The 26,181-nt window shown below is 43.3% G+C and overlaps 1 protein-coding gene across 2 annotated transcripts in view; it reads right to left on the reverse strand.

Moving 5' to 3' along the window:
- Window positions 1–13,808: 13,808 nt before the first annotated feature.
- Window positions 13,809–26,181, reverse strand: part of GRK4 (G protein-coupled receptor kinase 4) — a 329,347-nt gene continuing 316,974 nt past the window's right edge. Inside the window, exons 14-16 of one of the 2 annotated variants that reach the window (XM_029592025.1) lie at window positions 20,681–20,818; window positions 19,781–19,912; window positions 13,809–17,274 (exon numbers count right to left, since the gene is read on the reverse strand). In XM_029592025.1, the coding sequence (XP_029447885.1) occupies window positions 17,221–17,274; window positions 19,781–19,912; window positions 20,681–20,818 (324 nt within the window). In that variant the 3' untranslated portion in view covers window positions 13,809–17,220. Of the gene's footprint in view, window positions 17,275–19,780; window positions 19,913–20,680; window positions 20,819–26,181 lie in introns of those variants that run through there. The other variant, XM_029592029.1, reaches the window with a different exon arrangement.

The raw sequence follows: 26,181 nt of genomic DNA on the forward strand, positions 1-26,181 counted from the left end.
ACCACCATTAAATTGATCTTCACTCAAATAATTAACGGGTTTGAGATTAGAGTGCCATTAGGCATGCGTTTACGGTCCTCTTTTACTGCAAAGGGTACAGGGCCTCTGGAAGCTGGGGCTGTGAAATTCAATCCCTGGACACTTGCGGTGATCTCTGGACTTCGCTCCCTGTGGATGCTGGGAGTAATATGCAGATGAGTCTTTCGGTCCTCTTCTACTGCCTACCATTTGAAAGCTTAAGGATTGTCTAATTTGTTTTCAGCTTCTGCAATGAAAAAACAGGTGATACAGTTGAAAGAGGAAGTGTTCAGATTTCAAAAAGCCTGCTCTATCTTGATGCAATCAAAATATCTTCCTCAGCTTCCACAGAAGATTCAGAACTCCAAGAATAAATGGTTTACTGTGGGATCTGGTAGAACAAGACATGTGACTATAAGACACCCAATCTCCCCAACCAGTCAGCATCCTGAATACCCATCTTCACTCGCACATCGAAATCAGACATCCAAGATTCAGAATTGCAGGAGTAACTGAATTACTGTCGGCTCTGGTAGGATAAGGCCTGTGATGAAGAGTCACCCACTCTCCTATTACCCTTACATAATGCTTTTTCTGTTTTAGAAAAATGAAGAAGCCCCAGCAACACAACATGAAGTGATATCGAAAAGGGAAGTAGTTACCCACTGCCCACTGCACCCAGAAACCCTTCAACATGGACAAATGTCATAAGGGAAAGCTGTTTCTTCTGGGAGGCATGGTCATCAAAGGAACCAATTTGTGAACCCTATTTGATAGGGACACAATGGTTAAAATGCATTCCAGGATGTTCAACTAATAGAAATGCAAACCAGGTGGTCAGTGCAATTAGAGAAGAAATTAAGAATGCTGATATCAATTTTATCATCCATCTGGGAACCAATGCCCTCATTTTAAACAGTGTCCACAATGTATAGGAAGATTTCCAAAATCTATGGGAAAAGATTAGTACCTTTTCAGAAGTACTACTTGTTCATGGAAAGGAAAGGTGATGCCATAAAGATAATTTCAATGTCTGGCTCAAAACCTGGTGTAAGGAAAATGGTTTTGGATACATTGGAGGCTGGGGCCATGTATGGAGCAATAAAAAATTATATGGTAAGGATGACCTACATTTGTCTGTGGGAGGACATAGGATGCTAAGTGAAAAATTCAGATCATACATTATCAGGCATTTAAAGTAGGGATTAGAAGTGGCAGGAGGTGGCCTGTGAAATTGGAATGTCACGCCCAACCAATACAGGAAATGGGAAGATAAAGTAACAAAATCAATCAGTTAAAAAAAACCCAGAAAAGGTGACTAGGAATAGCAGCTGGAAAGCTATGACTGCAAATGCTCATAGTTTGAGCAATAAAATCCCAGACCTTCAGGCCCTAATGGTAGAGGTGGAATTGGTCATTGTTGCTGTTACAGAGACATGGTTCACTAGGTCTCATGACTGGTATGCAGCCATCCTGGCCTACGATGTAAGGAAGGACAGAGAAGACAAAATAGGAGGAGGAGTAGCTCTTTATGTCAAAAATATCATCCAAGCAACTGTATTGCAAGGGATGTGAAGTAAAGAAGAAGCAATATGGGCCATCCTAAAAAGAGAAGATGATGCTTCCATTGCCTCCAACCCAAACAAATGAACTGGACAGAGACCTGATCAAGGGCATCCAAAAGTTGGGAAAGACGGGAAAAGTGTTGCTTATTGGAGATTTTAATCTGCCAGATGTGGATTGGAGCTTTCCTTCTGTGGAATCTATAAAAAAGGAAAGAGAGATAATGAATGCCCTTCAAGGTGCTTTGCTCAAACAAATGGTAATGGAACCCACGGGGGAGGGTATGATCCACAATCTAGTGCTCAGTAATGGGGAAAATGTCTCTGATGTTCGGGTAGGGGTTCACCTGAGCAGTAGTGATGATCAGACAGTATGATTCGATATTGCAAATAGGATACAGAGAAGCACACAAAGACCAGAGGTTTAAATTTCACAAATACGGACTTTGTCAAAATGGGGATGTACCTGGAGGAAGAATTGGAAATCTGGGAGAAAATGGGTAAGGTGGAACAGTAAGCCAAATTAAAAGGAGCTATTACAAAGGCAACAAATCTATATGTTAGGAAAGTAAAGAAGAGTAAGAAGAAAAAGAAACTGATATGGTTCTCTAAGGAGGTGGCTGAAAAAATTAAGGCAAAAAGAACATTCAAGAAGTATAAAGGATCCCAAAAAAAGAAACACAAGGAAGAATATCTGTTAAAACTGAAGGAGATGAAGAAAGAAATCAGGAAAGCAAAAAATAAAACAGAACTGCCAAAGAGGTAAAGAGAGGAGACAAAACATTTTTCAGATATATCAGAGAAAGAAGGAAGGCCCAAAGTGATATAGTGAAATTGAAAGGTGACAAGGAGAACTGTGTGGAGAGATCTGAAGAAATGGTGGAAATATTAAACAAATACTTCAGTTCAGTGTTCACTAAAGACGACCCTGGAGAAGAACCATTTCTGATTGGCAAGACCATAGATGGAGATGGGGTAGATGAAACTTCATTTACAGAAGAGAATGTTTGTGAAGAGTTAGGAAAACTGAAAGTGGATAAGGCCATGGGGCCTGATGAGATTTATCCCAGGATACTGAGGGAGCTCAGATGTGCTGCTGGGTCTGCTGTATGACCTGTTCAATAGATCCCTGGAAATGGTATTGGTGCTGAGTGACTGGAGAAGAGCACTGGTGGTCCCGCTTCACAAGAGTGCTAGCAGAGAGGAGGCTGGAAACTACAGGCCAGTTAGCCTCATTTTGGAGGTGGGGAAATTCATGGAGACTCTGCTGAAGGAAAGGATAGTGAACTATCTACAGTCAGGAGGATTGCTGGACCAGAGGCAGCGTAGATTTACCAGGGTAAGGTCCTGTCAGACAAATCTGATTGATTATTTTTTGATTGGGTGACTAAAGAATTGGTTCGAGGAAGAGCACTTGAAATTATCTATTTGGATTTCAGCAAAGCTTTTGATATGATCCTGCATAGGAGGCTTGTGAACAAAATGAGAAGCTTTGGAGTGAGCGCTAAGGTGGTGGCATGGATTACAAACTGGTTGACAGATAAAGGACAGTATGTAATGGTAAATGGAACCTACTTTAAAGAGATGTGTTAAGCGCATAAGCAGAGGGCCATAACGATTGGTGTTGGGACCGGTTCTGTTCAATATCTTTTTGAGCGACATTGCGGAAGGGATAAAAGGTAAAGTTTGCCTATTTGCGGATGATACTAAAATCTGCAACAGAGTGGACATGCCGAAAGGAGTAGAGAGAATGAGATGTGATTTAAGGAAACTTGAACAGTGATCAAAGATATGCAGCTGGGATTCAATGCCAAAAAGTGCAGAGTCTTCCATCTGGGGTGCAGTAATCCAAAAGAGCTGTAGGAGATGGGGGGGGGGGGGGGGTGTGAAAGGCTGTTGTGCAAGGAGCAAGAGAGGGACCTTCGGGTGTCTAGTGATCTGAAGACAGTGAAGCAATGTGACAAGGCGATAGCTAAAGCCAGAAGAAGGCAGGGCTGCATAGAGAGAGGAATAACCATTAAGAAAAAGGAAGTGATAATCCCTCTTGTACAGGTCCTTGGTGAGGCCTCACCTGGAGTATTGCGTTCAGTTCTGGAGATTGTATCTCAAAAGGGACAGAGACAGGATGGAGGTGGCCCAGAGAAGGGCGACCAAAATGTGGGGGGGTCTCCATCAAATGACTTACATGTATGTAAGGTGCAGGGGAGATATGATACAGACATTCAGTTACATGAAAGGTTTTAATGAAGCACAATTGAAAAACCTTTTCCATTGGAAATAAATCAGTAGAACTAGGGGTCACAAAATGAAACTCCAGCAAGGAAAACTCAGAACCAACATCAGGAAATATTTCTTCATGGAGAGGGTGGTGGATGCCTGGAATGCCCTTCCAGAAGAGACAAAACAGTGAAAGAATTCAAAGGGGCATGGGATAAAACACTGTGTATCCCTAAAGGCTAGAGGATGGAAATAAAGAAAAGAGTTGCATGGGGTAACTTGCTGGTGTGGCGGGTACTACCCTTAACCAATAAGACATCACTACCATTGATGGAACTCCATCACTGCTCTCTGCTTTAATGGCAGGGGGAAAAGGGGAATTAGATTCAGACAGCAACAAACAAGGACTCTGACATTTACAGTCTGGGAAAACAAATAAGCATGGGAGTAACTTGCTGATGCGACTGTTACGACCCTTAACCAATAAACCTGATACTTTTGATGCAACTCCAACATTACTCTCTGCTTCAGCTGCAAGAGGTAATGGGGAACTGGATTCAGACAGCAACCATCAAGGGCCCTGACTTTTACGGTCTGGAAAACTAAGTATGGGGGTGACCTGTATGGCAGAAGCTTGCTGGGCAGACTGGATGGACTGTTTGGGCCTTTTCTGCTGTCATTTCTATGTTTCAAGACTACAAGTCCCTGCATGCCGTGGGGCAAAACCATGTCTGGATCAGACTGTTCTGAAAATCTGGAGCCACTTGGCAATCCCAGTAGGGGTCAAGGAGTGTTCTGTTTGTGGCAGACGTTTGAATGAAATTGAAAAGCTTAGTGGAAGTGGGGGCATGTACAGGAAGGGAAAGATACAGAGACATGATGATTTTTATAAAGCCAGTTTTCTTATAGTAAATTAGGATAAAAAAGGAAAATGAAGCCAACGGATCCAAAAAAAAAAAAGTTTTAATTAGTGCCTTTAAACCCAAACTGAAATGCCAACTTGGTAATGGACTTCTACGCTTGAAAACCTGATAACATCTGAGTGTGCAGAGAGGTTTCTTTCCTTGGACTACATATTGCCAACAATGCTGTTACTTGCACCCTTAAAGGTGAATTTTAGAAGCCCGGTGTGCACCAAAGCTGGCAGATGAGCACAAGTTGGGCCAGCATGTGCCAAGTGGATTTTAAAAGCCACCTGTGTGTATTTGCTGCTACATACACAAATGAACATTTCCCAAAAAGGGGTGGGGCCCGGGCATTCCTAGATTTCCCATTGAAATCTGCACATGAATACAGGTATAACTCTACTTTTGCTATAGTTGACGTGCAAGTAATAAAATAAAGACAAATAGATTGGCACGATTTAAAGGGTTACTAATAGGGGAGAAGGGAAGCTATTAAACTAGAGGAATTTGGAAGTCCTATTCTTTACCTGAGTGAACTGGGAATGAACTGGTAAAACTGGTGATGGTGTCGGCATGCGTGCTTTTAAAATCCCTCCACAGGGTCAGGCCATTTTATAACATGTGCACATATATGCATGTATATTATAAAATGGCCCTGGGCGCAGGCCAACGAACATGCACACATGTGCACCTGTTTGAAAGTTACTGTCCAAGTGCAGCCATTTGTTAGGCCTTTGGCAAGGTCATACAACAAAAATTGCAAAATAGAATTCACAGAGATAGAAGTTGTGGAAATGCTCCCCTACAAAAAAAATTTTACTCTCTCGGCTTTTATTTGCAGAAGCCTTTCTTGAGTTTAATAAATCTTCCACAACTCTGACTGCATAACCATTTTTCTTCAGGTAAAGCCTCATAAATTTCAAGTAGTGAGCGGTAGGGATTCTGTGTTTAGAGGGACTGGCTCATGGTCGATTACATCCTCCATCTGAAAAAATCTGGTAGGCTCTGCTGCCAATATGTCCTCAATAAGAGCCAGAACATACAAGCTTCTCAGCAAGTAAAGCACAATCACTTTGGATTGGTGCACTTTTATTTTATCACTTAATTGTTGCCCCACACCTTGAATACTCTAATGGAAGGCATGGGCTGTGTGCTTTGGGGGAAGGATATAAAACTGGGGATACGCTCCCAGGTACTGTAGCCCTATGGAGCACGAGGAACCATTGGGCTTAAAACGGGAGGGGAAGAGTATACTCATACAAAATTGTTTGATATTAAATGAACACCTTTTTTTTTTTTTTTTTTACAAACATTCACTGCTTTAATTTCCCGAATTTTCTTGTGCATTTTTTTTCTCCTCCTAAAAAGGGGCGGATTTTAAGAGCCCTGCTCGCGTAAATCCGCCCTGCTCGCGTAAATTACGCGAGCAGGGCCCTGCGCGCTGGTGCACCTATTTTACATAGGCCTACCGGCGCGCGCAGAGCCCCGGGACTCGCGTAAGTCCCGGGGTTCTCCGAGGGGGGCGTGTCGGGGGCGTGTCGGGGCGGTCCCGGTCGTCGCAGCGTTTTCGGGGCGTGTCGGCAGCGTTTTGGGGGCGGGTAAGGGGGCATGGCTACAGTCCGGGGCGGTCTGGGGGTGTGGCCGCGCCCTCCGTACCCGCCCCCAGGTCGTGGCCCGGCGCGCGGGGATTTACGCCTCCCTCTGGGAGGCGTAAATCCCCCGACAAAGGTAAGGTGGGGGCTTAGACAGGGCCGGGTGGGTGGGTTAGGTAGGGGAAGGGAGGGGAAGGTGAGGGGAGGGCAAAAGGAAGTTCCCTCCGAGGCCGCTCCGATTTCGGAGCGGCCTCGGAGGGAACGGGGGTAGGCTGCGCGGCTCGGCGCGCGCCGGCTATACAAAATCGATAGCCTTGCGCGCGCCGATCCAGGTTTTTAGCAGATACGCGCGGCTCCGCGCGTATCTACTAAAATCCAGCGTACTTTTGTTTGCGCCTGGAGCGCAAACAAAAGTAGGCCTATTCGCGGAGTATGAAAATCCGCCCCAAAGATTTTAAGCCTTGACTCCACTTCTGAAGAAACTCATATCTCTCAAAATGAATAGCCAATTTTTTTCCCCCTCCTAACAGGATATTCTCGTTCTGAATTTTCTTTCCAAGTGCCACAAAGGCAAGACAGGACAGCTGAAAACCGTATCAAATCCTCTCTTGGACAATGTTCATTACTTTAAGAACATACATTGTAATGCTGTCAATACAGATCCTAGCTCATTGTATCATCTCGGTCAAGACAGGGGGTGGCTTTTAGGGCATGCGGCCGCGCAGGGCACAATGGATGAGGGGATGCTGCCATACAGGCCCCCTCCCACCTCATGTAAGCAAAGGGAAAAAGAGAGCGGACCAGGGGGATAATGGTGCCTGACAAAGAATTGGGAGGAGAGAAGAGGGATGCTGTGTTGGAGCCACTGTCACTATCAGAGGTCAGAGCCGCCACTAGTGAAGGGTGGAGGAGAGGGGCATCAATTTTAGTTGTTGTACAAGGTGCAGGTTGTACAACAACCGCCCTATGAAGCTTGGTAGATGTGAACACCATTCTGCTGTCACTGCTGTTTGAGAGCTCCTATATCTGACCTACTCCACCAGGTAAGACCCTTGTCCTCTGGCAGGCTTGCCATGTTGTTCTCAGCAACAAACCGCACTCCCACTCCCCATGACTTCTCTAGCCGTGATCTAGCATGAGTCTCACTCACTTTTACTACTCTTGTGGCTTTTAGGAGTACAGCATCCAGTTAAGGATACACTATGTCCCTTATTCCCAAAATGTTGCTGTAGAGAAATTAGCACGTGTGCACATCCTTGGAGCAGAGCACAGGGCCTCTGTATTAAAAATGCTGATCACCACACAGTGGAGATATTTATGGTGACACTGAGCTAGGAAAACAGAGATAAGGATCCTGCAGATCCAAGGAAAACATAAAATCCCTTATTCTCATTGCAAGCATGATGGAATTTAGATTCCAAAATACAAATGTTCTCTGTCATTACATTTGTTTAGTCTCGCACGTCCATGACTGGGGAAAAACATTTGATGACTTTGTTATCATGAAATAATTTGTATAATGAAAACTTCTGTTATTGATACAAGAATCATTATTCATATGTCAGTCTCCCTTAAGGCCTCTCCCTTCCCCTTGTCTGTTGGGATACTGTAATAAAATAATTAGTCTGGCCTGAGGTTGACCTATTTATAATCATCTTTTATCATATTTAATACCCACTTGTTTTATGGAAGCATTCCAGAATGTCCAATTCCATTCCTCGGGGTGGGCGTGTTAGAAACACAGTTTAAAAGGAGCTAGACTGGCTCCTCCCCTTTCTTTTGCTTTTGAAAAGATAGGGACCTACAAGGTTGCGAGCTCCCATAGGCTTTGAAATTAAATGTCTTCCTGCAGTTACTTGGAAAGGTAGCCTCATCAACTTGGAAAGAGACCTTGGAATGGCTCCCTGGTGGTCCCGTCTGTGTCCCATGTAGACTTTTCGTTACTACAGTGCAAATAGAAAGAACATCTTGGATTTGAAAGGCCTCTCCAGAATGGGATATGCCATTCTGTCCTTCTCAGGTTCTTTTGCCCCCAACACCAGAGCCAGTAATACTTCTCTAGTTACAAGCCCTCTCTCTGACTTTGTAAATAACTGTCCTGGCATCCTCCTTCTTGGTAGGGTTAAAGGGCAATCCTCCTCTGCACAGCGCCAGAAGTTGTGAGAAACGGAGACACGAAGGGAGGAAGAGAAGCAGCCCTCTTGCTCTCTTTCATGGGAAAGAGCTGTTTTGGAAAAGTTTAAGGGGTTACTTTAAAGTCCACAATATTTCTTGATGTAACCCCCTGGGAGGGACAGATCATTCACTTGGCTCCCAGGGGCATTTTAAGGGGGGGGGGGGGGGGGGGAGATAGAGACTGACCCTTTATGCACATCTTCTTGGTCTCTATATAACTTCTTTCCCCTACCAGATCTTTCCTCTCTAAGGTCCAGGCTCCTGCATGTGGGGACCAACAATAGCTCTAATGTTCTGCGTCTTTGGAATCAAGCATAATCTCTGTCCTTTACTTCACCACACTGCCAACTGCATCCAATAACACACAGGAGAAAAATGGTGGCTTCCAACTTCTTTACTGATAGTTTGATCAGATGAATGACTAATATTTACACTTCTCATTCAATTGATTCACAGCAATAAACAATAAGAGAACAAATAGAATAAACTCGTAACTTCACATCTTCTAGCAAAGTCTCTTAATCACTTTGGAAGAGCTCCTTATTTACAATGAATTTTCTTCTTCTCCCAATTACTCAGATTATGCAGATTGAAATTGGATCAATCCTCTTTCAAATCCCCAATTGATTTCTATTGCCTCTTCCTACTGAATGTGATTAAAAAATATACAGTCCTAATATTTAATTAGAACTTAGTCCCAGATTTAATATTCTTCCAGAAATCCTCTTTGCATACTTTTAACTCTTTATGCAGCATGTGGAGTATTTTACTGTCCCTTGTATTTTCCTGAATTCTATCCACTCCTTAGGCAATGCCTGGTGGGCCCTTCTCACCTCTTATATAAACTTCCATAAAAGCAGCAAAGTTCTTGTTACCTTGATGTTGTACCTTCTTTGTTTATCCTATCAGTGCACTTCCCTGGGATCGCTTGCTGTACATGGAATTTGTAACACCTTTGTATCTCACTGCATGAAAGACTTCCCTCTTCCAACGGTTTGGTATACTGACTCCCAGGTATCACGGGATATTTTTTTTCCACTTGGAGCTGATAGTAGTTGAACCCAAAAATGGAAAAAAAATAACCAAGCAGAATAAAACTTCTGTGCCTCCAACATAAGAGATAGCTCAAAACAAAACAATCTGTGCCAAAATATTCTTCCCTTCCATGCCATTCTCACTATGTATGCTCATTAGGCGACATAGCACACGCAGATCGTCCTTACCCCATTCAGCCTTGAATGCCAGGGATGCCACAATTCACTGCAACAAGGGGGATGGGTTCTCACAGGGGAAATCTCAGAAATTGATTTAACAGAGTCCAAACAATCTTTAAAGGTAGGTAGATGAGTCAACAGGAGGCCAACTGTTATGGTCCCGGGCCACTTCTCGGTCCCTCCACCTACCTCGGGGCTGGCCCAGGCCTCTAGGAAGCTCCCCCGGCCAGGTAGGCCCGATCTGGCTCCTGCCGCGGCATTCCCTCACAGAGGGAGACACCGCCGATCCTCAGACACTGGCCCCGCCCCCTAGGCACACACACACGGGAGGCCCGTCATTTAAAGGGACCAGCACGGGAAAACTAAACCCAGCCCTAGATGACTTCAGATGCCAGCAGGGTTATTTAAACCTTGCAGCTGGCCCAAAGCTTTGCCTTGCAACGAGGTTCACTCTTTGGAGTAGCTAGTTGTGCTTCCTGCTTCCCGGTTCCTGTTTGTTCCCGATGTCTGACTTCTGGCTCCTGACCTGGCTTCGTTCTCAGACTCCAGCTTCAGCTCTCTCCGTTCTGCCGGTATCTGGTTCTTCACTCGCCTGGAGGTTTCGCCTAAGTCCCAGCATCTCGGGTCCTCACGGGCTCCTCCCGGGGGGCACGGGCTTCCAAGAGTGAAGTCTCTTCTGACCTCCTGAGCTTGGCCTAGTCATTGGAGTACCTCGTCAGACTGCTGTTCTTGTCCTTGGTCACATAGGATCACTCCCAAGACCAAGAGGCCCGGGTCCCTACGGGCTCCTCCTGGGAGGACCTCAGGCTTCCAGTGGTGAAGCCTTCTTCCGGATTCATCCTCCAGCGCTGCCTCCCAGCTGTGACGTCCACTGTGGGTCCTCCACGGTGCTTCAATATCACTCTCAGCCGGCCCAAGGGTCCATGTCCATAACACCAACCCCTAATTGGGAACTCCTTTCCCATAAATTAGAAGGACAAATTAGTACACGGGAGACAGAGAGCTCCTACTCCACCAAAATCCAAACTAAAATCCACGAGGATAGTGCTGTGGGATGATAAATAGATAGGACATACCATCTGCAATTTTCCACATGGGGGAGCAAAAACCCAAACCGCTCTCACTTATTTCGTTATTGAACCTCCCCAGCTTAATGGTACACTCCTTTAGTAAGGAAAGATATAGCACCTAACCTTTTTGGGAGCTCATCTGCTCCTGCCCTCTAGCATCCAGGGATCTCTCCTCACTCATTGAATCTATCCCTTCACTGACCAGGAATGTTGATCTTGCACTGAAGGGGAGCCATTTATTCCCCACAATATGGGCAAGGAATGACTCCAGCCCTCTTTTTATTTACTGATATTTTTTTTTGTCATGAGGGTCAAAAGTTCTCTTAAAAAAAAAATCAGATATTGGATGTTACTAACGCACTGCTGCAGCTGACACAGGATAACTTGGCTTTTGTCAGGTTCTCAACCTCAGGTCATTGAAAGCACAAATTATTCAAATTCCAGCCTTCCTTGAGCAAGGGCTTTAACTATCAAGTTTGATAATTTCCTTTAAGCTGTATATAAATCAGCACCCAAGTACTCAAAACAAGTCAAATTCCAAGGTCTTCCGATCTAGGTAATCGCACAAACTTCAATTCTAGTACTCACCAATATTATCAAGTACCCACTACTCTTCAAATCAAGTGTCACTGAGCTCATCGGGCAGTAAAGCCAAGGACAAAAAGGAAAGCAGTGGATGCACACACCCAGAAAAATTTAAAGAGAGCCAGAAGGTGTGGAAGAAAAAAATTAGAGCCCTTCTTTTTTTTAAACAAGTAACCATTTATTCAGGAAAGATGCTCCTTGAAATTTCAAGAGAGGAATAAGTCCCTCGACACAGTCCATGTTTTGCACAAGCTGCGGAGGGAGGGACAATGGTCAGGATCGTGAAATTCACATGGCTTGAGCTGTCAGAACAGACTTTCCTGAATAAATGGTTACTTATTTGAAAAAGGACTCTTTAGACCTCTTTGAATTTCTCTTGGTATGTGTGCATCCACCACTTTCCTTTCTGCTTTAGCTTTGCTGCCAGATCTGATGTCACTGACAATGTTTACTTATTTGAAAAGGAGGACTCTCAATTTTTATACCACATCTGCTGAACGTCTTTGAGCAGAGCTAAGGAGCCATGAAGTTGCTCTGAATAACTTCTCTGTTACCAGCGACTCCTTTCTAATCCCAGGGACCAATCCATTTCCCCAGGGGTTGGATTACCGATTCCGCCAGCAATCAGTACAAGAGTTCCATTTTACTTGCTTGGTGCCCTCCATTGACTCAAGAGGGTAAAGCACTGGCTTTCCAGCCAGCCAGCCAGAGCCCTATCTGAGACTAGCCCTGACAGCACTGGATACACACTGCATCCTTCTCCTAATTCCTCTTTCCTTCCAGTACAGTAACCTAGAATGACCCGGATAGTTAGCACCTGCTATTTCAGGCTCAAAGCCTCAGCCTGCAGTCCTCTGGCATTCCCACTAACACTGTCATTGACATGGCTAAGGTCAAACTTCAGGCCTAGCACCACAGTTCCACAGCCACTTTAAGGCTCTGATGCAGTTCCCTCTTATCAGACAGACTCTCCACATGATTACCACAATACTTGACACAGGCTGCAGCTTTACATTGGGGAAACCATGGCCTGCTATGTAGAATAGAGGCTGGCAGCATGAGGATCCTGCTTCTGTGCACCAGTAGGGAAGTGTAACAGATGGAGGCATTATGGGAACTCTTCCTAATAAAGTTAGCAATGTAGCCTATATGGTACATAAACTGGCAGAGGCACAAAAGAAAGCTAATCCAGCAGTCTTTCACGGGCATTACAATCTCTTCATAAAACATGGAAGACAGGGAAATCAATCTGAATAGACAATAATGGCACAGCACATTCTATTTTCTGCTTATGGCAAGATTACATCACCTTGCTTAGTTTACATGAAATGTATTTATGGCCTGTCTCAAAGGTTTTGCTTTTATTTGCTTGCAGACAGAAGCTTGAGCTGCAACGTGTAGAATATTTGAATTGGGCTTCTAGTTACTAGAACCCTCTAGTTTTACCAAAACAGCATTAACACAGAATATTTAATAAAGATAGTCACATAAACTTATAACCAGCAGAGCAGCAGCTCACTTTAAATTATCCTGCTTTGCTCCTAATATGTTTTATTCCCTTTGACATTGTACGGAAAATATTGTATTTTTAAAACATTTCTTCTTTAGATACAGAATGATTACTATCCTTTTGTGAAACCAGACTCAAAAGAATTCACCACTCAAATAAAGATCACCTTTATTCAGAAAGGTGTAGTTCATCACACCATATAGAACCAGGTTCTTGGATGTTTAACTTCTTAAAAAAAAAAAAAAAAAATTAAAAAAAACTCCAGAATCTGGAATTTTTTTTCCCCCCCATTTCTAATGGGGGAAAAAATGCATATTTTGATTTCAGAATATGATGCCGCTTAAAAAAAATTGAAAAACAAAACATTACGACTTCCAAGATATAAGCCTTACCAAATTCAGTGTTTGAGAAAAACATTTCACTCACAGTCAAAAGGTTCGGCAGGTCTCTCTCACACTTTGGCCTCTGTATGTCACTTAGTTCCAAGCAGACATGAGGGAAAACACGTGGAAGGCTATCTTCAAAGCCATTAAAACCTGAGCACATTGGCCCAATTGAAAAGTGCTCCTCCTCCAACATGGCCAAAAGCATTTGTGGACTTCCAAAAGTGGTACGGTTACCTGTGCTGAAAGGGGGTGTTCCTTCAGGTGTGATGAGGTCACTGTGAAAGGTACATGCTAGTTTACCCCCTTCCTGCTCAAAAGAGCAGATGCAAAGCGAACAAGATGCCAGCTTCCAAAGAAAAAACTACGCATATGGATTCCCTTTCAAAAGCTTAGGAAGAATGTGTTAAAGCTATCCCCACACTTTGTGCCAAAATTGTCCCTTTTAGCTTATTAATTTATGGGATTAAGGACAAATGGGGATACCTATTCATTATAAAAACAGTAAGTTTCAGGGTTAAAGCAAGGTTGTTTATATAAGTTTTGTTTACAATATCTGTTCTCACATCAAAATCCCTTTTTTTTTTTTTTTTAAAGTTTTGAGTACAATTTATTTTATTTTTACAGAAAAATATGCTACAGCTTAGCACACAGCATCTCACCAAGACGTTTTATAGATGTTATGCAACGTTAATACTTTGCCATGATCAAAGTGGCAGCCATCCATAAAAAGACCCACAAAGAACAGAGGGGATGACTGTGGAGGACCCACACTGCAAGAATTACATTCTTTTTCTTCCATTCTCTGGCCTCCAGCTGATGTTAGAATTGAAGCTTCAACCCAACTCATTCCAAAAAGGAAATAGTTCGAAATGCTCCGTGCACTTTTAGGAGAAAATAACTAAAAATGTAAAAAACATGAAGCCATTAAAATGAGTTTATCGTCTGGGAAAGCCGAGGCTCAGTGAAGGCAGGAAGACTATATTCCCTCTTCCAGTGATGCTCCACCCTGCTGCTGAGCCTATCAGGAACAGCTGCCTTCCCACTGCAGCTCTCGGGTGGGATTATAGCAGGGACTAGAGGGCAGTCAGTGCATATAACATGGAGGAAAAGTTTAAGACAGAAATAAAAATACATTTTTAATCAACAAAGATTTTCCTTTTGCCAGTGTGCAGCACCATATTTTGCAGCTGTATATACCCTTAGGTAGTATTTACTGTAAATGGATTTCAGAGTGGCTGAAGCTGAGAAGCCTCTAACAACCAAGGGGAGCACATTGCAGAAGTGTTGTGTTGTGTTGAGGTCATGGAGGAACAAGAAGGAAGATTAAATGCTGGACACTATACAGGCAAGAAAGAGCAGTCTTTCACAAGTCTTCCTTTTCCAGCTCCCCAAGCAGAAGGGACATTCTCTTGTTTCAATTTAACAAATACAGCTCCAAAAAAGCAAAAGAAAAGATAAGATAAACTCTGAATGCATTAATTATTCCACCAGAGGCAGCTCAAGAGTCAAATATCTCTCTTCAGGGCCCGAGTTGTAGCCTTTTTCTGCCATAGAATTATATTTTAACACTGCTCCAGAGACTAGAAACAAATGAACATCTCAATGTGAATCTTTGAGACTCAGTTCATCCAGCACATTGTTAGCATGAGAAAGGGTGTACAATGCTATTTTGGGAAATATTTTTCCTTTAATCTTGGAACTACTATTCACTAACAACAGAACATGGAGGACAATGCCCCTACACATTGATAAGTAATCAAGTCCTATAGAGATAACAGCTGCCAGGGAAATCCACATTTTAAAAAGATACAACATCCTTAATGCATACAAACATTCTAGGTGCAGTCTAGAACGGGGCTTCTCAAACTTGTCCTGGTACCTCACACAACCCATTGGATTTTCAGGATATCTGTCAGGGCAAACTGTCTATTTTATTACTCCCAGAAGCTGGAGCGGGGCTGGACCCAGATGAGGCAGGAACAGAACAGGATTCAGGAAGTTGTCTACTTGCATCGGCCACCCTTCCCCTCAGTTTGAGTCCTCAGGTGCTGGTAGTGGGCAGAACGTAGACAGCAAAAGCAATAACAAACACACCCCAGGGAACTGGAAAATACCCATAAGAGGAAGGCAGAACCACTGCAGGAACTGGATACAGGAAGGCACCCACTGAGATAAGACAGGAAGTCAAGAAACACAAAGCTAGACCAAACAGGAACAGACTAAGACAGAGAAGAACACCAAATGAAGTCAAGACAGGGACAGTGATTATATAGGCCTGAGAGTGGGCCAATATAAGGCCTCAAATTAGGGCCATGAAGACCAGAGTCTGGGAGCATGAGGTTCAAGAGTAGGACCGAGACCCGAACCAAGCTCTGGCAGCCATGCTGCTTCTGTCCTCCCAGAAGCAGCATGGCTGCCAGCAGAATGAATGACATAAGAGTTGGGGTGACAAACCAGAGTGCTAAGCCATGGTGCTGGGAGGACTAAGCAGATAGTCCGCGAGGCTAACTGAGGCCCCCTGTTGGCAGGAAGCAAGAACTCCCAATGACCATGATGAATATGCATAAGATAATTTTGCATAGACTGGAGAGTCAGTATATTCAAATTTATCTGATCATATTCATTGCGGCTATCCTGAAAACCAAACTAGCTGTAGGGTCAGTTTGGGAAGCTCTGGTCTAGAAAGATTCTGTCCTATTGACACCCAAAAATTGTAGACAGAGCAGCATGCCAACTGTTAAAAAAAAACACTTCAAAATAGTACTACAGAAACAGATGGAATGTGATAAATTATTTTCCATGAAAGAAGAAAAATAGCATTCCTTTTAACTCAATAAATATACAGGGAAGTGAGGTGAATATACATAGTCCACAAAACTAATGATTACAAATCCTTAGAGCAGATAGTGACTTGTTCAAATTTGGTTCTTGTCTGAGTTCTTTTCCTCCTTTAAGGATCTTTTGAGTTTATGCTCATTATTATACTAGTGTCAGTGGCTGATTTCCTATTCTTTTTAACCCCAAATGTCAGATTGTCTTTCATTTAGAGAGAGACTATTGATCCTTGGAACTCTGGGTAATTTTTCTGCTCATGCACCCTCTTTAGCAGTGTAAATTCAGGCAGACAACATTTTTTGAATATTTTTTTGCAAAAGCAAATAGTGATTTGTACTAAAATGCAAAATCTAAGCCACGAACATATAGGGTTTTCAGATGAACCAAAATATGCAAATCAACCCAAAACGGTGGGCTAAGGGTGTGCAGGTATATCTGATATAAATTCATAATGGACATCCTGAACAACAGGTCCATTTCTGGCCAAGGAAGACCCTCCACTAATCTAAGCCCTGCTGTACAAGGCAAGAAAGACTGTAAAAGTGAAGCAAAATATATGACAAGTATGGCCTCTCTTCCAGAAGAACTAAAGAAAAAAGCATGATGTTATGATTTTGTTATTTCACTAGACTGTAATTTGAAAATGACTTGCGTACTCCAGAGATGAGGGATAGTGCTTTTTTTTTTTTTTTATATATCCCTGATCCAAGTGCTATTAGCATCAGAAATGTTACGTGTACATTACATGACATGTTGGCTATGGAGAACAGGCCTTATTCAGTCCTGACAGCCCAGAAATAATATAATGCCTCTGATTATAATTACAAAGAAATAAAAACACACATTACAGATAATGCTTCTGTGCTTTAGAAACTTAAAATATTTGCAATCATTCCAATTAAAAGCATATGCATATACATTACATACATATACATTTATATATGCATTGAAGTGGTATTTATATGGCTTTTTGTACAATACAGCTTTAGTGAAAATATACATCTGAACATAATTCAAGTATAAATGTACAAAATCTGTAAACTTATAGAGAATTTTTAATTTATAATACACTTATTACAGTCCATAGGTACAATAAAACACTTAAGAGTTTCTTCAGTTCATTATTTGATTTTTGGCTATGGTACAGTGGTTTATATTCTGGAGGGCTCCTCTTCATCATCACTGTAACCAGATTTAAAACAGACCTAAGAAATTAGATGGAATAAATGTAGTTAGCTCTTTGAAAGATTGTTTCCCGACAGACATGCTTTTCAAATTGACTGGTTTTTTTTTGGTTTTTTTAAAGCTAACAGGCAAACAGGTCCAACACCCATCTCTGATGCCACAAAACCAGAAGTTGCTCTTGTTCCCTCTGTCCCTCGCCCCGATGAGACATCTATGATTGGCAGCAGCATCCCCCTTAAGCTGTGTGTGTGCCTGCAGGTCATGAAACAAGCGCACGCAGGAAAACGTAGCGCACACAAATAAAGGAAACTAGAAGGGTGTTTCAAAGAACACCGAGCACAAATCCATACACTTGACATTGCACACAAGAATGTTTTTGGGGGGTACAGAATGCCCGTAAAATATTAGAGGGGACACTGACTGGCAGTGAAACCTGGTGATGAAAGTACAGGATTTTACAGCTCAGGCTGCACACTCAAAAAGTAGTTTTCAAATTCATTTTCTAAAAACCTCTAAATATACAAAAACTACAAAGGTTTCCGAGTTAGGCTGCCTTCTAACCTTCAAAATTCAAAGCTGCCTTTTTTTTTTTCCAAGTTAGAGGAGTGCAAAAAAAAAAAGTCTGGAAAGATTTAGATTTTCAAGTTCCAAAAGCAACAAATCAAAACTGGCAAAGTTACCAGTAACTCAAGATCAAGTCTCAACGTAGGAATGTGGTTATAGCTTCAACCATGGAGATATTACAGCACCGCGAAATCAATACATAGAACAAAATTAGTGCTACTGTAATATTCCATATCTGACTTTGGTCAACACAGATAACTGTTTTGCACCTGAAAAGTTTTGTTTTAATTACAAATGTATTAGTTGTTTGCTACTTAATTCCACTACATGGAAAGATAACCATGCTAGGCCTCTAGTATCCATTAATTACATTACTAGAATTTGTTTTTTCAAACAATGATCGTTGACAGTTTCATTTCCCTTAAGACATCAAAGCTAAATATTTGATTCACAATATAAGAGATACATGCATACAAAACACTGCAAATAAAAATATATAAAAAACAATTCATTACATGAAATACATGCATCTAAAAAGTCTCAGTCAATAAAACTGATTATAGACTGGTAATTAATCAAATTAATAATAAATGGTAAAAGAAATATAATAAAGAACTAAACCGGCTAATTGCAATAAAGTTGTAAAGCTAACACAGCAAACCATGAAACAAGCAGGTAACGAACAGAAACAATAAATAAATAAATAAACCAAGAATATTAATTACAGGTCAAAGGCTAATCCAACACTAACCACAAGGACTGGTCTGACAAAAATAATTCTAGATCCCCAGACTTAATTAATGGGTGTTTCAGCCAGACAGGTCAGGACTTCAGGATGTCCCCAATTAACATGCATACAATGAGGGGCGGATTTTCAGAGCCCTGCTCGCCTAAATCCGCCCAAAACCGGGCGGATTTAGGCGAGCAGTCCCGGGGTTCTCCGAGGGGGGCGTGTCGGGGGCGGGCCAGGTCGTCGCGGCGTTTAGGGAGCGTGTCGGCAGCGTTTTGGGGGCGGGTACGGGGCGTGGCTACGGCCTGGGGCGGTCCGGGGGCGTGGCCGCGCCCTCCGTACCCGCCCCCAGGTTGCGTCCCGGCGCGCAACAGGCCCGCTGGGATTTACTTCTCCCTCCGGGAGGCGTAAATCCCCGGAGAAAGGTAAGGGGGGGGGTGTAGACAGGGCCGGGCGGGTGGGTTAGGTAGAGGAAGGGAGGGGAGGGCGTTAGAGGATTCCCTCCGAGGCCGCTCCAATTTTGGAGCGGCCTCGGAGGGAACGGGGGTAGGCTGCGCGGCTTGGCGCGCGCCGGCTATACAAAATCGATAGCCTTGCGCGCGCCGATCCCGGATTTTAGCGGATACGTGCGGCTCCGCGCGTATCTACTAAAATCCAGCGTACTTTTGTTGGCGCCTGGAGCGCCAACAAAAGTACGCCTATTCGCGGTATTTGAAAATCTACCCCTATCTGTATATGTTTCGAGGTTGATATCCAGCTAAGATCTGAATTTCCTGTCCCTCTTAATGGTGAAATTTTACTTGGCTATATCTGGCTAAAATTTAGCGCAAGATAAAGGCAGGCAGGGGATTGGGGCATGATTAAAATTTATCAAGCTAGTGCAGATATTCCGCCCTTGCCAAACAAGCTAACCTGGGTCAATCTAGTCAAAAGAAATTACTGTCCTAAAGTTACATGCGTAACCTTAGCTGGGTATATTTAGGGGCAGACGTAACTAGCTGTGTCGCTGAATATCTGAGGAAAGTTACCCAGGTAATTCTCCCACTCATCAGCGCATTGAATATCAATCTCTTAGTCTAACAGATTATATTTACATATTTTTGTTATCCATGAAAACCAGACCTGTTTCTGAGTCAAGAGGACCAGGATTGAGAACACAGTTTCGGAACATAGCCCAATGTGTTAATCCATAGCCCATACAAATGCAACGAAGCCACAGAGGATAATCTTACCCCTCTTCTGAAAAGTCGATGGAAGAAGCCCCTCTTTGGTCTAAGGTTATGTTTGCTGACATCGAGATCTGGTGACAGGCAGCCATCCGTTTCGTAAATATTGATGTCTTTAAAACAGTCAGTTTCGATCATCTGCATCCAAGAAAAAGGAGATGCTGAAGAAAAAACATTTAAAAGACAAGAGACCAAAACCATAATTGAGCAGCAATGCCAAAAAGCTTCCCTTCAGTACTTTGGAGGATTTTTGGGGTTTAAATGAGGCATCAGGCCGGTTACAGTCCATGGCTGGGAGTGGGTTCACATGCTTGTGTTATGTAAGCTAGCACCTTCCCCCTCACATCATAACACACGGAACTATTTTTTTTCCTTTTATATTATGTTTTAGAATTACGAGTAGATATTTGGAATATTTGTAAAGCAATAACCTTTCTCAACAAAAGAAAAAAAAAAAAAGCTACTGCATTTGACCATACATCAATGTTTGCACTGCCTGGAGGTGTTACATTTTGTGTAGGACATTCCCAAAATCAGGGCTTCTCAACTCCTGTCCTTGAAAGCCTTAAACAAATCTGATTTTCAGGGTGACCAACTTCTGCAAACATGCCTTCCTGTCAGACCATCTGCATGCAGACGCATCAGATAAATATTCTTTGTGGATATCCTGCCAACTAGAACTGTTTTGCAGTCCTGGCTGAGACCCCCCTGCACTCATATCTAATGGCTTAATTCTTTTAGACAGCTAAGACTGCTCAAATATGGGATTTGAACCACTCCACCAAAATCAGCTTTAAACTACTTGGAACTTGCAGAATAGAATACATACATACAAATCAAGCCAAACATTTTAAGATGTCCTCTATTTTTGTCTTTCTGCATCTGACAAAGGACAATACCTCATACCTCATGCTGCCAGGGGATGGAGACACAGCCCGTAACAAACTTGGAATAGAAATTGTCATCTGTGGGATCCAGATTTACTCCTTTCACTGTGGAGAACTGCTCGATATCCAAAACATCCTTACAATACACTGCTCGTGGCTGCAAAACAAGAGACAGAATATGTCCAGCCAAACAGTACAAAATGCCTTCAATGCACTGTGCTCTTCCCTCTTTTGTCACCCTTGTCACTCACTTAGCGCTATAAAGATTTTTGTATCAGGTGTTTCCTTATTATCCAGTGTATCCATGTGACAAGTAAAATAATTACTGACAGTGTTGATGGCATTGTTCCCTGGTACAATGCCATAAACACTGTCAGAGACTGTGTAAAAAAACCAAATACCTACTACATTAGGTAGTCAAATTCCTTCCGCCATCACTCAAACTCCTTACTTGTACACAGAAACATGGAAATATGATGGCAGAAAGAGACTACAGGGACTGTCTAGGGTTCTATAGGTCCTAGATCTGAAAGAAAGTAGCAGGAGCACAACTTTTAGTCTCAATGACTCTCTTATATAGGACAGAACTCTAGCTACTTCAGAGTTTGTAAAGGTTCTTGCAGGACTCTGTATCCAGACCGCAGCATCAAAACTCTTCTACAGAGGTCACAGTGAAGCAAAAGCATTTCCGAGTTGTAAGAGTTGCTGGGACCAACGGAGCATGGAATGTGTCTTCCGGTTACAGATTTCAAGGTTGCAGCATCCCTGGATGAAGGACAGCACTGATTATCCTGAAGTTCAGTCTCTCATAAGCTATGAGGTGGGAGGATGCTAGGAACAGGGTCCCTTGGGTATTAAGAGAGCATCTCTCCCACTTCCCTTTTCCAGTGAAGAATTCTGGAGCAGTGTCTCAGACTCTGAAGGATCCTATGTAAAGATTGCAAAGTAACTTTACAAAAACATTTGTGAACTAGCTTGACAAACCCGCAAGAATTTATATTTTGGGGAGGGAGGTAGGAAAAGAAGTCAGGGAAATTGCTGAATTAGTTCAGTTTTTGTTTTTATAAAACTACAATGTAAACTTCCATGAATCAGCAAATGTCCAAGCCAATCAGGTTTTGAGAGAAGACCTCTTCTTGGATTGAAATGTATCTTGAAAAGCACTCCAAATTCCACAAGTCTTTAGTTCTTTGGTTATAATCTTCCACACTTGAAGCTCCAGAAATCTATGACAGGATGTCATCATGAAGTATCTACAGTATGTAATCAAAACCACTACCACATGAATTTTCCAACTGCCAGTTAACGTTCTAGCTGAAATCTTGCCAAGAGAATTTGGGAATGTAGCAGGTTGCTAAGGACGTCACTACTTGCAAACCACTTGTAAAAAAAAATCTCCAGAGCTTATTTGTAGGGGATGTTGTGTGTTTCTTGGGATTTACATAGTTTCAATTGCTGAAGAAAAATAGCCCAAACTTTGTTAAAGTCATTGAATCTTCCAAGCCATCTAGAGTAGTGTTTTTTATATATTTAAATGTGTGCTTGGTTTCTGAGGCCAAAGTTCTTTATAAGGGCGAGGTCTGGTTTGGGGTCTGGCCAGGGAATCGCAGCACCAAGTACCATATCCTGGAGAATACCAGAGCTACTAGAATAATCAAAGCTCGAACTCAGGGGCGGTTCCTATCATGAGGCAGGGTGAGGGGGCCACTTCAGGCGGCAGAATTTTGAAGTGGCAAAAAGTGCCCCTTCAAAACACCACTACCACAGCTGCTGCCTCACCCTGCCTCCAGAGTCAAACATCGGATTGGGTAAGGATAAACCAAACCCTTGCCCGATCCGCTCAGTAACCACACACATCCCTAACCCTGGGCAGCAGGAGTTGCGTTTATCCCAACGTCATATCCTGCTGACATGGGGCCAGCCTCGCAGCTCCCGGCAGCAGAAGATGTCGTCGGGATAAATGAGACTCCTGTTGCCGCCACTCAGGCCAGTTGGGGCCGAAGAAGAGAGCCGTGGGCTGCCGCCTGAGCCGAAGAAAGAATCAGGCTGTCGCTGAAGAAGGGAGCCGCGGGCCGCCAGCAGAGCTCAGGTCAACGGGGCTGAAGAAGGGAGCCACAGGCTGCCGGCGGAGCTCAGGCTGGCGGGGTCAAAGAAGGGAGTGCAGGCCACCACTGGAGCAGAGGCTGGCAGGGCCAAAGAAGGGAGTGCAGGCCACCACTGGAGCAGAGGGTGGCGGGGCTGAAGAAGAATCAGGCTGTTGCAGGAGCCGATGAAGAGAGCTGTAGGTTGCCATTGCAGCTTAGGCTGGTGGAGCCAAAGAAAAAGGAAGGGCATAATTATGTGTGTGAGATTTGTTTCTGTCTCTGTGTCTGTGTGTGTGACAGAGAAGGAGGGCGTTTCTGTCTGTGGATATGCATGTGTGTGACAGAGAAGGAGGGCGCTTCTGTCTGTGGATATGCATGTGTGTGAGAGGAGAAGGGCGCTTCTGTCTGTGTGTGAGAAGAGGACGCTTCTGTCTGTACATGTGCATGAGAGAAGGAGGACTCTTCTGTCTGTACATGTGCGTGAGAGAAGGAGGGCGCTTCTGTCTGTACGTGAGAGGAGGAGGAGGGCGCTTCTGTCTGTATGTGTGCACGAGAGAAGGAGGGCGCTTCTGTCTGTATGTGTGCACGTACGAGAGGAGGAGGGCGCTTCTGTCTGTGCGCGAGAGAGGAGGAGGGCGCTTCTGTCTGTGCGTGGTGTGTGCACGTACGAGAGGAGGAGGGCGCTTCTGTCTGTGCGCGCGAGAGGAGGAGGGCGCTTCTGTGTGTACGCGTGCGTGAGAGAGGAGGAGGGCGCTTCTGTGTGTGCATGTGCGTGAGAGGAGGAGGGCGCTTCTGTCTGTCTGTGCATGTGCGTGAGAGAAGAGGAGGGCGTTTCTGTCTGTGCGTGAGAGAAGAGGAGGGCGTTTCTGTCTGTGCGTGAGAGAAGAGGAGGGCGCTTCTGTCTGTGCGTGAGAGAAGAGGAGGGCGCTTCTGTCTGTGCATGTGCGTGAGAGAAGGAAGACGTGTGTGAGGGAGGGAGGAAACACTTGTGTACCTACCTCTCTCCTGCTAATCAACGACAATTTAGGGAGACTTTAAGATGACTGGAAATCAAACATTCCCAGGTATGGAGAGCACAGCATTTTTTTTTATCCTTGTTAGTTTTAATTATTGGATGTCGTGAATCTGCTGTTTTGAAATATTTTATTAGTGTTTGGTAATATTTTAAACTTTTTCATACGTGTTTTTAATTGGCTGAATTTATCAGCAGATTTGACATTCTTTTTATTGGTATGTTTAATGTTTTATATTTCTTGATTATGTTTGCATTGCTTACAAAGTTTGGCTTCTTGTGATTTCCAGTTCAGTTTTTGTCTGCATATTTCAATTTATATTTTATGATCTCTTTATTCTGAATTTAGTGAGAGTTTGTGTTCTGATTGTGACACTGAGGTTTTAGGATTTTTCTGCTAGCATGTAGGTAGTTTCTGTGTAGGGATTTACAACAACCTGGCTTTAATCTGTTTTCCTAATAGAAAGTATATTGGTGTATAGGGCCTGATGTAATATTTGTAGTATGGCTTTTTCATAGGTTGAGTCCTGGCAATTTTGTTATTTGAAGGCTTACTGTACGGGAATTCTAGTTCAGTTTATTCCTGGCTTTCTGTGGGCCAAGGCCAAAGCCAGTGCAATTTACCACAGGCCTAATACCATATGGGATCCAGTAAACTGCCTTGATTACTATGAGAAAGGTATATACTGTAGTTCAGACGAGCCATCACAATGGTTTACAGATTTTTAAAAAAATACATAGGATAGATACAATATTAAGTCTATTAAGCTATTATTATTGAAAGTGTGGTTTTTTTTTTTGTAATGTATGCCTATATAATATGTTGTGATATTTTTACTTCAGAAGATTGTATTTTGAATGTCTATTTTCCATATGCAATCTGCTTTTTTAGGTTGGGGAAGTTAATACATTTTAAAATGGAGAAGAATGCATATGTTTTAATTATGTGGGGACGGGAGGGAAGGGGGAAGGAAAGGCTGTATCAGCCCTAAGAGAGAATGTGTCACACACACACACACACACTCCCACCATTCACCAACCTCTCACACCCGCAGGGGGCAGATCCTAGAGAAGGGTAGGAGGCAGGAATTAGGGAATTGAGGAGTCCTATTTCTAGACCCAGGATGTGGGGTGCCCCACCCCGTTAAACATTTCTCCGGCTCTCCCTAGTGCGGTCGCTGAAGACTGAAAACAAAAAAAAAATAACAGGCCCATAAACTGAGTGGTTAGAGCAGAGGGCTGCAAACAAGGGAAGCCAGGGTTCAAATCCTATTGCCATTCCTTGTCACACCATGGGCAAGTCACTTCATCCTCCATTGTCTTGCCCCTGCCCTGGCCTCGGTGATTTCACCTGCACTGGGCCATGGGGGGGGGTGGGGGGGCGGGGGGCATCATTTCATCCTTCGCCTCATGCAGCAGATTGCCTTGAGCCGCCCCTGCCTGAACTTTTATTACTCTCCTGCTTATCTTGAAAATGAGAGGGGATGGGGAAAGGCATGGACTGGTTACAGCTTGAGAGACATTTAAAACTGTTGCAAAAAAAAAAAAAAAAGGAAGAATTTTGGCACTCTCTGCACAAGTAAATGCATCCATAATTGATAAATCAAAGGTTTGCAGCGTGTTCTCAAACACATCGGTTTGAATGACTTTTCCCTCCATCCTCAAACAGCAGGCCAGAGTTCTGAAGCCCACAAACAGCAGAGAGGGTCTCGCCTCTCTGAGGCAGTTTGCTTTCTTCTCTTGATGCACCTTTTCCTGAAAGAAACATGTAGAACAGTTCACCCTGACTCTTCTGTGGCACAGATTACTCTTGGCTTCAACCAAAAGAAGTTCTCACAAGAACCTAATGTACACCATAAACATAAAGAACCCATTTGTGCACCATAAACAGTTCGTGTGTCACAATCCTTTCATTCAGCATCAATACTTGAAAGACCTTCTTCCTGAAAGAACCCAGGTCCTCTTAATCTTTTCCAGGAGGCATGTTAGAATGCTTCCTAGAGCATGTGGTGTGCATCAAAGTCAACTCCATTATCACAGAGTAGTGTGAGAGCAGGACCATACCAAATCCTAGGCAGATCTGAACTCTATATTTCAGCTCAGTCTTGCATGCCATAGGTAAGCAAGACATGGGGTCTGCCGCATTCTCAGCTGAAGTTCCCTTAAAATGCCCAATTCAAGAACAGTCTGTTGGGGGCGGGATGAACTTTAACAGCCTGAAGACATTTATTTTATTTAGATTTTTTTTAATTCCACTTTTCACACTTTTTTCAGCATTTCAAAGCGGATTACATTCAGGTACTGTAGGACATCAGTTCTTGGATCCTCTTCCTTTCAGAGATTAATGATTAACATTCGCTAGGAACCAAACGTAACTGAGGGCCTCGGGAGGACAGATATGCCCTGGTAAGACAGGTAGGAAGG

The sequence above is a fragment of the Rhinatrema bivittatum genome, chromosome 1 (assembly GCF_901001135.1).
Source record: "Rhinatrema bivittatum chromosome 1, aRhiBiv1.1, whole genome shotgun sequence".
Taxonomy (NCBI): domain Eukaryota; kingdom Metazoa; phylum Chordata; class Amphibia; order Gymnophiona; family Rhinatrematidae; genus Rhinatrema; species Rhinatrema bivittatum.